The sequence below is a fragment of the Ixodes scapularis genome, unplaced genomic scaffold (assembly GCF_016920785.2).
Source record: "Ixodes scapularis isolate PalLabHiFi unplaced genomic scaffold, ASM1692078v2 PGA_scaffold2__306_contigs__length_199485367, whole genome shotgun sequence".
Taxonomy (NCBI): Eukaryota; Metazoa; Arthropoda; class Arachnida; order Ixodida; family Ixodidae; genus Ixodes; species Ixodes scapularis.
The window spans coordinates 179,403,568-179,416,473 of NW_024609857.1; the positions used below are offsets into that span (position 1 = coordinate 179,403,568).

General features: G+C 42.6%; 1 protein-coding gene across 1 annotated transcript in view; it reads right to left on the minus strand.

The window, feature by feature from the left end:
- Window positions 1-12,906, minus strand: part of LOC115318118 — a 44,153-nt gene that overhangs the window by 11,716 nt on the left and 19,531 nt on the right. The window contains exons 4-9 of the mRNA XM_029977831.4: window positions 11,743-11,814; window positions 8,539-8,690; window positions 8,430-8,476; window positions 6,246-6,354; window positions 5,260-5,412; window positions 494-626 (exon numbers count right to left, since the gene is read on the minus strand). Coding sequence (XP_029833691.3) covers window positions 494-626; window positions 5,260-5,412; window positions 6,246-6,354; window positions 8,430-8,476; window positions 8,539-8,690; window positions 11,743-11,814 — 666 coding nt within the window. The remainder of the gene's footprint in view (window positions 1-493; window positions 627-5,259; window positions 5,413-6,245; window positions 6,355-8,429; window positions 8,477-8,538; window positions 8,691-11,742; window positions 11,815-12,906) is intronic.

The following is a 12,906-nucleotide window of genomic DNA, read 5'->3' on the forward strand; positions in this document are numbered from 1 at the left end:
TGGGCAAATACAACACTACGGCTGGCTATTACGGCAGGGAAACTCTCGCCAATGAGGGCTGTTACAAAAACGAACAAACTAAATTAAGAAAAAAAAATATGCTCAATCTTTTGTAATCATAGTAGTCGGACCTAAAATTGTAATAAGAGCTCTAATTATGTGTTTGTCTCAGATCTATACCCTTACGTGGATCGTTTTTAGAGATTTTGTTATGTATTAGATAATTTAACAATTGCATGTTCTGAAATTACGCCGGCTTGCCTTGTGGCACAGGTTCAAATCTAATAGTTCGTTACCATTTCCTGGAAGAAGAATTGAAATATTTATTGTGGAATACGCCGAGACGGGGCCCTTGTTAAACATAACAGTATCTCGCGACTATAAACATTATATAAACAATATATGTAAATATAAACACTTTTTTTAGTTCAGAAGTTCTATAAAACGAAGGGTGGAAACTAATAGTTTAAAAATGCGCTAAATACAATCTTACCACATTGAGTAGATTGTTTTCACTTTCTTCAGTAATATTCTTGCATGGCTCCCTGCAGTTAAAAAATGTATACGGTGTTCTGCTCTCTGTAGTGGACATCAGGGACATGTTCAACTTGTAGCATGGCCTTAGGCTGTCGGCAAAAGATAATACGAGTCGCGCACATTAGCAGATGCGATAAGAGAGAAATTTGCGGCAGCAAAGTTTATTAATTACGAACTTAGAACGGTATTATGGAATTAGTATATTATTTGTGGCGCAATATAATTATTTCATTAATGCTCTCTTAAAACCTACGAATAGTTCGAAATTTGGCGACCTCACTAAGCAAGGCAGGTACTTCATTTCCATCAAAATATACAAGCATGCGTGGATATCCTAGAATATCCTATTTATCTAAAGGGTTAAAATCGTCAATGGAAGTCTGCCCGCGAACACCGGGTTTAATTTAAGTTTCGCAGGAACCAAGAGTTGCCGAAGTTCACAAAGACTACAAGGAACACGCTGTTCGGAGTATACATATGTTAAAATTTCGGTTGTCAAATTATCTTAGATAAGTGAAACAATAATTTACATTCGCAATTCATAAGCAAAATTTTAAATAAAGCGTCACGGAAATGCTCAGTCGTATGAAGACGCCTGTGACGTTTTTGCTATCCGTACACAAGGCGGAATATATTCACGCGAATTATGTACTACAAACAAAATATTTGCTTTTTGTGACCCATCAGTTCTTTTTTTTAGCTTTTACTTTAAATTATGACTTTTTTACATCTTATTTCAATGAAACATGTGGGGATCTTATCTACCATTTGAAAACTCTGACGACGTGTTAACTGTTAAGGCTCTGTTAAGGGCTCCCTATAATTCGAGGTAACGCGGCCGCGCGCGTACGCGCAGCATGGTTAGGTCACCCTGTCGAAGAGCCGGCACTCTACAGTCCGGCGCCTCGCCGATAGCCATCGCAAGCGGCGGCGGCTTGGGCGCTTGGGCTGTGCCGTCGCGGAATCGGTCCTTCTCTAATTCGCTTTCTGTATTTCGCGCTCGCATGGCTCGCAGCACTTGCGCAGTAACACCTGGAGTTCCGGAGCAGGGCGGACTGTAGGGAGGAGCATCTCTCACGCGCCGTGGCTAGGGAGGTTCCGTAAGAATGCGCGCAACTGCTAGATCGGGGATCACGGAACATGGACGCCATGTTATTGCTAAATTTTGCTGGGGGTCTACGGGGGAAAGTGTCGTTTTATTTCCTAACTCAGGTCATAAGAGCCCACCAATGTGCTTGAATCGTTTACGTAAGGTAAAAATGATTACTTTTCTATAGCCACCAGTTTCGCTCCGATAGGTGAATTATTTATTTAATGCGAAAAAAGATAAATTCCGTCATATTGGACGTTGCTGCTTGTCTGGCAACCCTGCTGTATCCTCTCGACCTTTGCGATTCCCGGCGCGAGAAGGAAGGGAGAAAGGCTACGTCAAGGCGTTCGTTGATTGCAACGGGATGTAAGAGGAGGAAAGGCACATCGGGCAACAATGCGAGCGTCTGCTCTTGTGCAGGCAACATTGGCGCATATCTTTTCCTAATACTCTCCCTCAGGCGCCGCCGTTGAATTGCAAACGCTATGTAGGATTTGAGTTGCTTCCACCCTAACCAGAGCGTCCCTAACCGTGGCCAGCGCAGCAAGCGCCGAGCACCGCTGGTGGCCACGCCGAATACGTCGTACTATAACAAGCCATTTAAACCCCAACATAAGGCTCGCACGATTGAGCGCGTGGCACAACGAGGGTACATTGACGACGAAAAGCAGACACTCGAGATTAGAGGCCGGCGTCCTGCCGCAGCCGACGCGATCGGCCGCATTCGGAGCGCGCAGTCGTCGTCAGCGCGGAGATGGGTTCGCAGTCATTTCGCGCCGGCTACGTCGAAGCCGCGGGATCAGCACGCATTTCGCGAGGGGTTCCCGGGCAGCAGCTGCATGTGGAAAATGGCGACGCATTATACAGACACGACCGGCGGAAAGCCTTGAAGCGATGCTGGAGCGGACGGCCACCGTGCTGGAGAAGCTGCTCGAAGGCACACGGCAACATCCCTGTGTCTATTGCACGAAGTGTAATGACTATGGAGACCAAGGAAAAAAAGTCAAAGCTGTTTACATCTCCCTGTAACGCCGAATTAGAGCGCAGCTCTTGAGGAGGAGGAGGGAAGGGTACTGAGGGGGGAGGAGGAGGGAAGGGAAGACCCCTCCTCCTTCTCCTTCTCCTCCTCCCCTCATTCTTCAATATCCTACGGGGGGGGGGGTCACGTGACCTCGCGAGGGGAAGTCACGTGAGTTCGGGGGAGGAGGTCACGGGACCCTGGAAGGGAGGGGTTACGTGACCGGCGGGGGAGTCACGTGACCCTGGGGGAGGGGTCACGTTACCTCGGGGGTCACGTTATCTGGGTCACGTGACGTCGGGGGGGGGGTGCTTCACGTGACCCTGGGGGTCACGTGACCTTGAGGTGGTCACGTGACCTCGCGGTTCTGCCGACGCCGACGCCGCTCAAGTCGGAAACTGGCCCCTAAGAGCTGCGCTCTAAAAAAAAACAAGCATCGGAACGATTCGGCAGCAAAATGGCATCGCCACCACAGGTGGGATGTGCGGATCGACTGCGCTTGCGGCGCAGGAGATGCAGACACAGTGCCATCACCATCTTTCTGCGTGCTGGGCACATCCAGCCCCCCCCCCCCCCGCCCCCCCCCCCCCCCCCCCCCACACACACACACACTAAACCCGACGACTACAAAAAAAAAACACTCTAAAAAAAAACAACAAAAAAAAACACCCTAACCACTTCTTTTGAGTTTTGAGTGCGAAAGCATTCTGGCTGCGACCTATTGCTTCAACTTCGCGTTGTAAAACTGCCTCCACCTCTTGCCGTCTGAGGCGGTTTGGATCGCGATCTGCAGGCTCCTCCCGACAGCCGAATGTGCGCTCTCGTGAAGTGGCCGCGCGGTGCTGTGCTCGGCCGTGCGGCCACACCGGTGTCTGCCCGTGCGGGCTCTGCGGGCTTCGCGGCCAGCCGCTTTTTCTTAGGGGCGGCCGGGCCGCAGCGCCGTTATGGAGAGGGCTTCTCGTGGGGCGTTCCAGGGAAATACGCCTTGCGAGAGCCAATGGGAGCCTCATTCCTTGAAACTATGACGCGCGCCAGCCAATGGGAGCCTATCTATCACATTTCTGCTACAGACGACAGGCTTGGCTGCTGCAGGCGACTGGCTTCAAATGCTGATGATGTCGGTGCGCACCTGGGACGGTTAATGCTACCGAATTAAAAAAAACACGAACACACACAAACAAACAATGAATGCATTTGGTTAGAGCGAAGCACGGCACAGAAGATGGCAATACTGGAAATTGCGTGAAGGCGCCTCGGAGAAAAAAGGAAAAGCGCGCGCTCGAGGTAGCGTTCTTCGCATGCGACGCGATGGCAGTGCGCCATCGAAGAAGTTGAAGCAGGTAGAATTGTAGACGGTAACGTTTTTCTGACGGGCCCAGCTTAACCGGCGTGACGCAGCAGACTTCAGTCAGCGCTGGTGTGTGCGTGGGAAACCTCGCACTAGAACAGCTCCTTAACGTTTGTGTAAAAATACGACCCGCCTGAAACTTCAACCCTCTGGAAGATCTCAAACCTTTTTTTAGATTTCAGTCCTTTATTTAGAGCAGTAAGCATAAAAGTTTCGAACCTCTTTGTTTCCAGGTTGCTTCAAATTTTACAATATCGCTTTCCTAGGGCATGAAGTTACATGGATGGTGGAAAATTTGAACCTTTATAAAATAAAAAAAAAACAGAAATTGTTATATTTCTAAAGGGAACATTCTATCAACTCGTTTTCGAAATCGATGTTTTTAACACTTGACAGTGAATTTCAACACTGCTTAATGTTGTTGTTTTGAGAATATAAATTTTTTCATATACTGTGCCATTTCAACTTAACTTGAATTAATATATTGGAGCAGTAATAAACATAAATTGAATTGTAATTTCAGATTGCCATTTTGTGATTTTTTTTTAACCTTTTGATAGTTTATTTCGCAGCAATTGTGCGACTCTGATTCACCAACGCAAAAATGCAAGTATTACATGCGCGAACGAGACGCCCACTTTCATGTATTTGTGAAGAGCAGTTCTTGAGATAGGTCGTTCAATCTGCACCTTTCATTGCACTTGTCTCTTTCAGCGTACTTGATGATTTATAAAGAAATCGAGGAACAGGCGAGCCACTATGAATAATAAACCATGCAAAACAAAGTAGCTTTCTCTGCACTGCAGAAGTTAAACTGATTCGATCTAAAAAATTTCGACTGGGTCAAAATTCAACAAAAGAGCCGAACTGGGTCACGAGGTGATCTTAGGCTTCATAGTGTTCCCGTCGTTGTCAAAAATTATTTAAGATTTAGAACAAGTCACGCAATTTGGATAGCGACAGCTCTGGCAAAATGTCTATAGAATAAAAATATTTCAAGAATTGAATGTAAGATTTATTGGCGGACAAACTTATTAATATATTAAGAAAATATGCACTCTCTTGAACTAGGTTTTTATTTTAAAACCCCAATTATACAAGGAAATGCATGCAATCGGCGTGACACAAGTCCTGTAATTTGAATTGGTTATTTGCTAACACCGCTATTGAAATTTAAATAAACGTAGCTAAACGCAATATTTAGAGCGTTAAAATAGTAACTGGTTAATACATACGAAAACATTGCAAAAAAAAAGAGAATATTACCTTAAAGACATCAGAGTCCGTTCTTCCCACGACTCTTTGCTGCAATTTGAGAAGGTTGGGTGCTGGGTGGGTTCACCATTTCTGCTCATCACATGACCATCCTGAGGAGTACACCCCACTTTTTTCCTATTATCGTCCCAATCAACTCCCAACCTGTAAATAAAACACAGAAAAATACATGTTGCCATGCCGACTTAAAAATAGTCGCGCCTTATCATGAAATTTTTTATATAGTAAAAGTGACCCTTGCAGAGTACAGAAGATGGTACAGGTTACGTTTAAATGACAAGCGAGGCTCACGAGGAGTTTATTGTTTAAACTTGTGAATGAAATGTATCATTTCGCAAGTGGTCATGCATGATATGGGTGCTAAAATATGTACCATTTGAAAAGAGCCAGGAATACTGATGTCAGTTCAGCCCGGTTTTTGTAGAGAGCAGTCGTTTTGACTTGACAAGCAGCTCAACATAATGCAGATTTTGTCTTTTCGAATAAGATATATAAAAAAATATATTTTGGGTTTGTGCCGGTTCAATCCTTAATTACACATTTGCACATAAGGTGAATAATTCATAACGTTGAGCGTGTCTCCTCAGGCATGTGGATTCAATTATTATGTCTCTTCATGTCTAATATCTTAAATCATTTTGTGAAAAACTATTTAGGGCAAAATGAAAGGTTGTAGCTTGCAGTGATCTTAATGGTATTTATTTCATGTTTAGATTTCAAAAACTTCAGTACAAACCTGCAAATATTGTTCCTTGTAGTCAAATTCGTATTTACTTTATTCTTTATGTGAATGGATATTTTTAGAATGTTTTAGAGATTTTTAAGGCGGAGTGACATGGGATTTAATACTTGTAAGAATAATGATAAATTAATAATAAGCTTCATTTAAAGAGCCCAAAAATAAACACAAGGGTATCTTGATTGGTGTACCTCCCCAAAACACTATAATAGCAATCTATAGAAAGATATTGACTCACAAGTTGGCGATTTGTTGAACTGCAGCGGGAACGCCCGAAAATGTCTTGCCGTCATCCGAGCTAAGTGCCACCCGCCACCTCGAACACACCCCGTAGGCGTAGGACGCGGCTGCCGGAAATACGGAGATGCCAGAACATTGTATACATCCCACCACAGAGATTCTAGACTCTGTATAGCAACTTACGCAAATGAACCATTTCAATAACATTTGTTTTTAGAAAAATAATTAAGATTAATCAATCTTCGTAGATTGCTATGCGAATTACGAAAATGCATATTCGTCACTAGTTTCTGCGGTCAAAAGCTATTTTCTATATGACGATTACTGTTTAACATGGGAAGGACAACTCAGGTCCGCTTTCTTATTGTCATGTTCGTGCTACACCTTAATGTTTCACTTCTTTGCCCGTCTGCCCGTAATTAGTTAGACGTCTCACGCAACAGATCTAGATGGACGCTTTGCTAGCGGTATATTTTTGTGAAAGCCCGAATCCGAGAAAATATTTAACTTATATTGCCGCGCGCGCAGCTGGTCAAGTAGGCTGCGCGCTCGTGGCCTAACGGTTATCGCGCCTGCATCCCACACGAAACGCCAGGGTTCGATTCTTGGGAGCAACCTGTCTTTTGTTTATTCCTGCAGTGTAGATCTCTGGAAAATTCGAGAATCCTGTTTCTTGTTCCAGGTCCGAATGTTCTACGCTTCGAACCTTCTACGCCGATTATTCCAGAAGCCCAGGCGTGTACATAAGGGGATTCGCATGGCGAGCCAGGGTCGGTTTTCGCCTCAGCGTTCGATCCTGCTGCTTCGCTGCCTTCGACGCCCGTGGCGCTCTGTTGTTGTCTTTCTTTTTTCACTTTTATTTTTGGGCACAAGTTCGCCCCATTAAACATTCAGTTCACTCAGTCATTCGCCGCTTCATCACTTGTCATTCGTGACATTATTCTGATATCTTGAAGTTATAACTAATGCTATTTTTTATGCATTTATATATTTATATTTTTCCCTATGCGAAATGAGTGCTGTGCACTATATTGTTGCTGATTCAAGATGTTATTTGAATTTCGGTAATATATTGCTGATTGTATATAATACATATCTTTCGAAGATTTGTATGATTTTCTGACCTTTCGTTTACAACCCTGGCGAGTGCAAAACGATGGGTGTAAGGTCAGGCAGTTGCACGCCGACTTTCTCACACCCTTTGTTGATTAAAAAATTTAACAATTTTCTCCTCAACTTTGACCGTGACACACAAATTTACTTCTTTTCTCGGGTAACACCGGAGAGTTGGTGGTCTGATTACTGAAGGTAGAATAAAATGTCGCCGTAAGCGTCAAAAGTTTTTTTTTTCTATTTATAATACGGTGAGATCTCCTTTTCTTCTTAACGCCTCTGTAGGATGCGGGCGTCACCGTTGTTTCCCTCGGGACACAGTGGATGGCGATGACGCTCTCATTCTCAAAGAACATGGCTACCATAATTGTGCTCCGCACTGGCAGTAGCGCAAAACTCTGTTTTTAGTTGGGAGTAGCAGTGCTTGTACTGCAGTGAATGACGTTTCGTTGCGAGATTAAAAAACTGCATCCATCTGTTTTATTCTGCTCACAATTGATACAATTAAACCACCATTTATGCCCTAATTAAGCGAAAATATTGCGTGTGCTCACAGACACAGAAAAAAAAAAAGCTGCTGCTCTTTGAATATTGTAGTTCCTGAAAGATTGTTGAGATCGGTAATCGTAACGAGGCTGTGATGACTTTAAACATTTTGCTTTGTTTCGAACTGATTTCTAATAAAATTTTATACGCATTAAGAATTGACTCATTGATTCATACATCATTGAGGAAAAAACATTTTTAACGAGAGTAGAGATTCGGAATATGAATGAAAGTGGTTGCATAGGCTCACAGAGGTAGTGCTGCCTGTAGGACGTAGGTAAATGGAAGATTATATTATCTACCCATTCACAATCCAGGAAAAAAGAATTAGAAACGGATGAGCGGTCTTTGTATTCACGCGCTGCTTAGGTTTGATGGATATATTGACCTACTTTGTGAAAATCCTTTGAAATGCACGTGAAACTGAATAACTGTGCGACGAAAATTTTAGAGTGCAAAATAGTACGTTCACAAAAACTCTGCGACATTGTATGGTATGCCTTTGTTATAAAGCAAGTCTTACCTTTCATCTCCAGTCGGTACGCCATGATAAAGTCGAAAATTTTGTGACTGAAAGTAGTTTTCTCCGTTATTGCGCTCTGACACGTGAATGCACAGAACGGCACACCTACCTTGTTATCAAATAGACGACATCACTATTGTTAAAGAAACTTTGATATGTTGCCCATTCCCTGAACATTCCCAGAGTGAGGTGTGGGTCCAGAGACCTTCCACTGCTTTTGGTTGTGTTTTTAAACATCTCGAATATCGATTCGTCTTCAGCCTATGAATAAAAATAGAGGACGGAATAATCATAGTATTGAATACATGTAAAATTGCTACTAAATGACATTTTTTTTTCAAACTTAGAAGTTATAAACGCAAGTCAATTAAGAAATTTGGATACAGATGGGGCTTTAGCTACCAATCTAACATTTCAACGAGCGAGGATTTGATTGCGCTCACATATAAAATGGTTTAGACAAAATTAAACGTAGTTTGTCGTAAAGCGATGAATATTCTAAAATCCTGCCTTTTACTTTTTGGTCTGCTTTTTTTGGTCTGCGTAGTTTCAGCCAAATAGCGCGACCTCAAGCATCAGTTCTTAATCAGTTGCATTCATGACTTTTCCCCAATCTCTGCACGAATGAGGCATTAAAAAAACATTAAACACAGTACATCGCGTAATGTTGTTTTAATTTTTTTTATTGACTGTCTCTAGAACGGATAATACCTATGTAAAGATGACAACTAAACAAGCGAGTTGAAATGAAAATGAAATCTACAAAGCAGTTCATACACATTTTCTAGTAAATACCCTCGCTAAAGACGTAATTAAAAAAAAAAAATATATATATATATATATATATAGAGAGAGAGAGAGAGAGAAAAGTAGCCAGAATATCGCAGTTTATTAAAAATATTAGCCGTAGTTTTATTAATATTTTTACTGCAACTAAATATTTTACGTTAGAACTCACCAAGTTCCCCATTGTAATATAACAGTCACCCGCGCATTTTATTAATTTTACCTCAAAGCAAAGCACATGCTTTCCTTAAAGTACGAGGCCAGATCGAATGAGGCCCTGTCAACGAGGCGGTAGATTGTTGGAACGCATAATCGGATTCTGTCGACGATAAATATCTCGTCCGTGAACTATTTTCTAACTTTTTGAAGTGAACGTGGTGTTACTTTGATATGAGCACGTGATTGCCATCATCAAATTTAGGTTTTTTGGCAGGTCCAGAAAGAGGTTACATGCGGAGGAGAAATGCGGACTGGTTCTACTCGTTGACGGCGATGGGTGGCGTGCCCAGCGCTCCGTGATAGCTGGATTGGTAGGATTTAACGAGGTTAGGAACACTCTCGATTGATCGCCTCGTTCTTGCATACTCAAGGTACTTATAAACTCGACTCATTACTGCTCGTTGTATACGTTCCGCTAGCGCAGCTTTTTGCTTTGAATACACAAAATATGGCTTAACAGCATTCTTTGCGAGAAACGACCTCACTAATTTTCCGTAAAAGTTAGGACCATGGTCTGTGCATAAAAACTTGCTTTTCTTCATATTACGAAACTATATTTCAAGCGCTCTGGCTGCCTTCCGTCCCGTTCTAATATTATTCTTTTTTTTTCTTAAATGGGGACTGCAAAAAGAAATCACGAAAACGTGCCGATTGCAATTAAAATGCCCCTATTCCCATTGTTAAATTTTTTAAATTTTTTTTATTTCCCCATTGTGTGCGTGATACACGTCTCTGAGGCCCATGGACAATCGTTTGCGGTATAATCGAGGACGCTTAGTTTGCCTGAACAAGGTGTTCGTCTCAGAGCCTTCTAAAAACGTTTCCCCTATTCTCCGCTTTGTGTGTCGCGCGGGTCTATTGATCCCAACGAAGGATGCACGAGGACTGTCTCTGTAACAGACGACATTGCTCCTCTTCTTTGGCGTGGCACCATGTTTTCTTCTTTGGCCATGGGTTGTATGAGCGAGCTCAAAACGGTGAAAGATCCAGGTAGCAATTGATTGCGGGGGAAATGGCACCTCTCAACCAGAGAGGTTGTCGGTTGTATAGCTCGTAAGGTATTAAATCGATGATGTTGGATTCTTCGACAAACTTTCCATCTGAGGTGTACGCAAACACGGACAAAATGGCCTTCAAGAGGGCGTTGACCTTCTTTCTTAGGCGGTGATAAAAGGTAGAGAAGATTTTATTGTCGTCTGAGCAATCTTTTGTGTCGTCGAAAATATCTTCCATGCCTTTCCGGCAAGACGTTTGGACAGCCGGACAGTAGCAGTACCAACAGTGAAGGCTGGCAGCGGTTGCGGTGGCGGCGGTCGCGGCGGCGACGATCCGGTCTTCTGCTTCAGTGAAACTTCACGAAGGCATTCGGTGAAGTGGGCGAAGACGATAATGTGCGCCGAATGGCCCGATTGTGCTCTGGTCATCCTCTTTTTTAAAACGGTCATAACTTACTATGCTCATTGACGGATTTTGCTTCAGCAACAGCGCCGTGACGCGATCAAAATGGGTGGGAACAAGCAAACGTTTGTGCCGTGCGATTAAATAGTGAATCGAATCCACGATGTTCGAATTTTGATGCGGTTTTTCCTCTATTATAATGTCTAAGGTGTGCGGATCCCATGTCAGCACGGTGTTCAGGAACTTCAGAAGTGATCGACCTTTCTCTCTGAACATTTTACTCAGATAATTGGTCGCGGCAATAACGTTGTGGCCATCCTGCTTGTTTTTTTTTTTTCCCGCGATAACTTTTCTTTCGTGAGGGAAGACGGCGTGAGGCCTTCATCGCTGCCGTTGTCGTCAGGGTCATGAATCTCGGTATTGCCGAAACCGTAGGGACGAAAACATTTTTGAAGTGTTTGAATGATTTTTTTTTTCGTTTTCACTTTGATGTAGTCCGGTTATAATTCTGATCATTTAAGATGTCGAGAATTCGCTCTCTATAAGTTACAAGGTGGTAATTTTTTTTTCTTTTTTGACATTGAATGCGTTGGTGATAGCTCTTCTTTCCAGGATTGAAACGAGACCTAGCAGGGCCGGAAGAACTAAAAGAAGGAAACCTCCCTTAGGTATAAACGTTTTTCTTAAATTCTTGTGAGAATTTTTTTTCCATTGCCCACTGTATAGCATGCCATATACTTGTTAGCCAACAGTAACTGTACGCTAGCAAAAACTTAAGATAAACTTCTAAAACAGACTTGTGTATTAAATTGTGCTTTTAGGAGTTTGATTTTGTGAAGATCCATAGTCTTTTTCATGGGATGAAGTTTGAACGTAAATTGTAGCCCGAAATGTGTTTGTTTATACTTACGGTCGAATTTACAACTTGTATTAAGACGAGCTTGACGTTGGAGCATCTGAGTTCCGCGAAATATAGGTTTACCTGGAATAAAGATTTTTCTTTTCATATATATGGATGATTTCCTCTGGCGGATGATGTTAAATAGTCGTTAAAAAATTGAAATTGTGCTTCGCTTGAGCTGCTGTGCATCAAGAGGCTGTAATACAATAGCAAACTGAGTTTACTTGGTAATAAATACAGGACGTGTGATTCTTAATTTCAACAGATTTATGAGGTAAAGCTACACTAATGTGGTTCTGCGCAGATGAGTTATAAGGTCAGGGGGTTTATATAAGTGGCAAACCCTCCCGATTCATTGAAAATAGGTAAAATATGTTATATAATTGTTCAGTGATGCAACATAAAGATCAGGTTATATCTAGAAACTTTCTTAACATCACCGAAACAACAATTTCAGTTAGCTCTAGAACGACCTGAAGCACTTGAGGAGAGCAGAGATGTACCAAAGTTACCACTCGTGTAACAGGTGCACAGCTGGCGATTGGGAAACGCAGGTTTTGTTTCATTTCGTTTATTTTTACTCAAGGCCCGAAGGCATTACACAGATGCGTGAGTTTTAACAAAAGAATATATGAGTATATAGACGAACAAGGCAAAATAGGAACAAATGACTAAGGAACAACAAGACATTTAGTAAGAGCAATGTTACAATCAACAGCACCAGTGATCGAGACTATGGGCGCGGGAAGGCGATTTCAATCTACTGAGGTTTGGGGTAAAATAGACGCATTAAACGAGCGGATGTTACAATGGGGGATGCCTATCTATAACTGGTGATTGTTCGTGATAATATGTAAGATGATTCTATAAACAATGTTTCACGAAGTGTGGGATTAGGGCGATAAATCTCGTAACAAAGACATTAACGAAATAATGTTATTACGAAAAACGTTTTCGAACTTTTTAGAGCGGCGAGGACACCGCAAAAGGGAGCAAGCACGCGGCCAGCTCATTGGAGCTGCGACGTCCACGGCTGCTTCATCACGAGCTGTGCACTACGACGAGAGGAGAAGGCAGAAGAAAATGGCTTCCTAACGGCATAGACATTTCTGTACCTTATGTCCGGCAATTAAAGTAGTTTGTTTTATATTAGATCAAAGCGTCGTCCTCAGA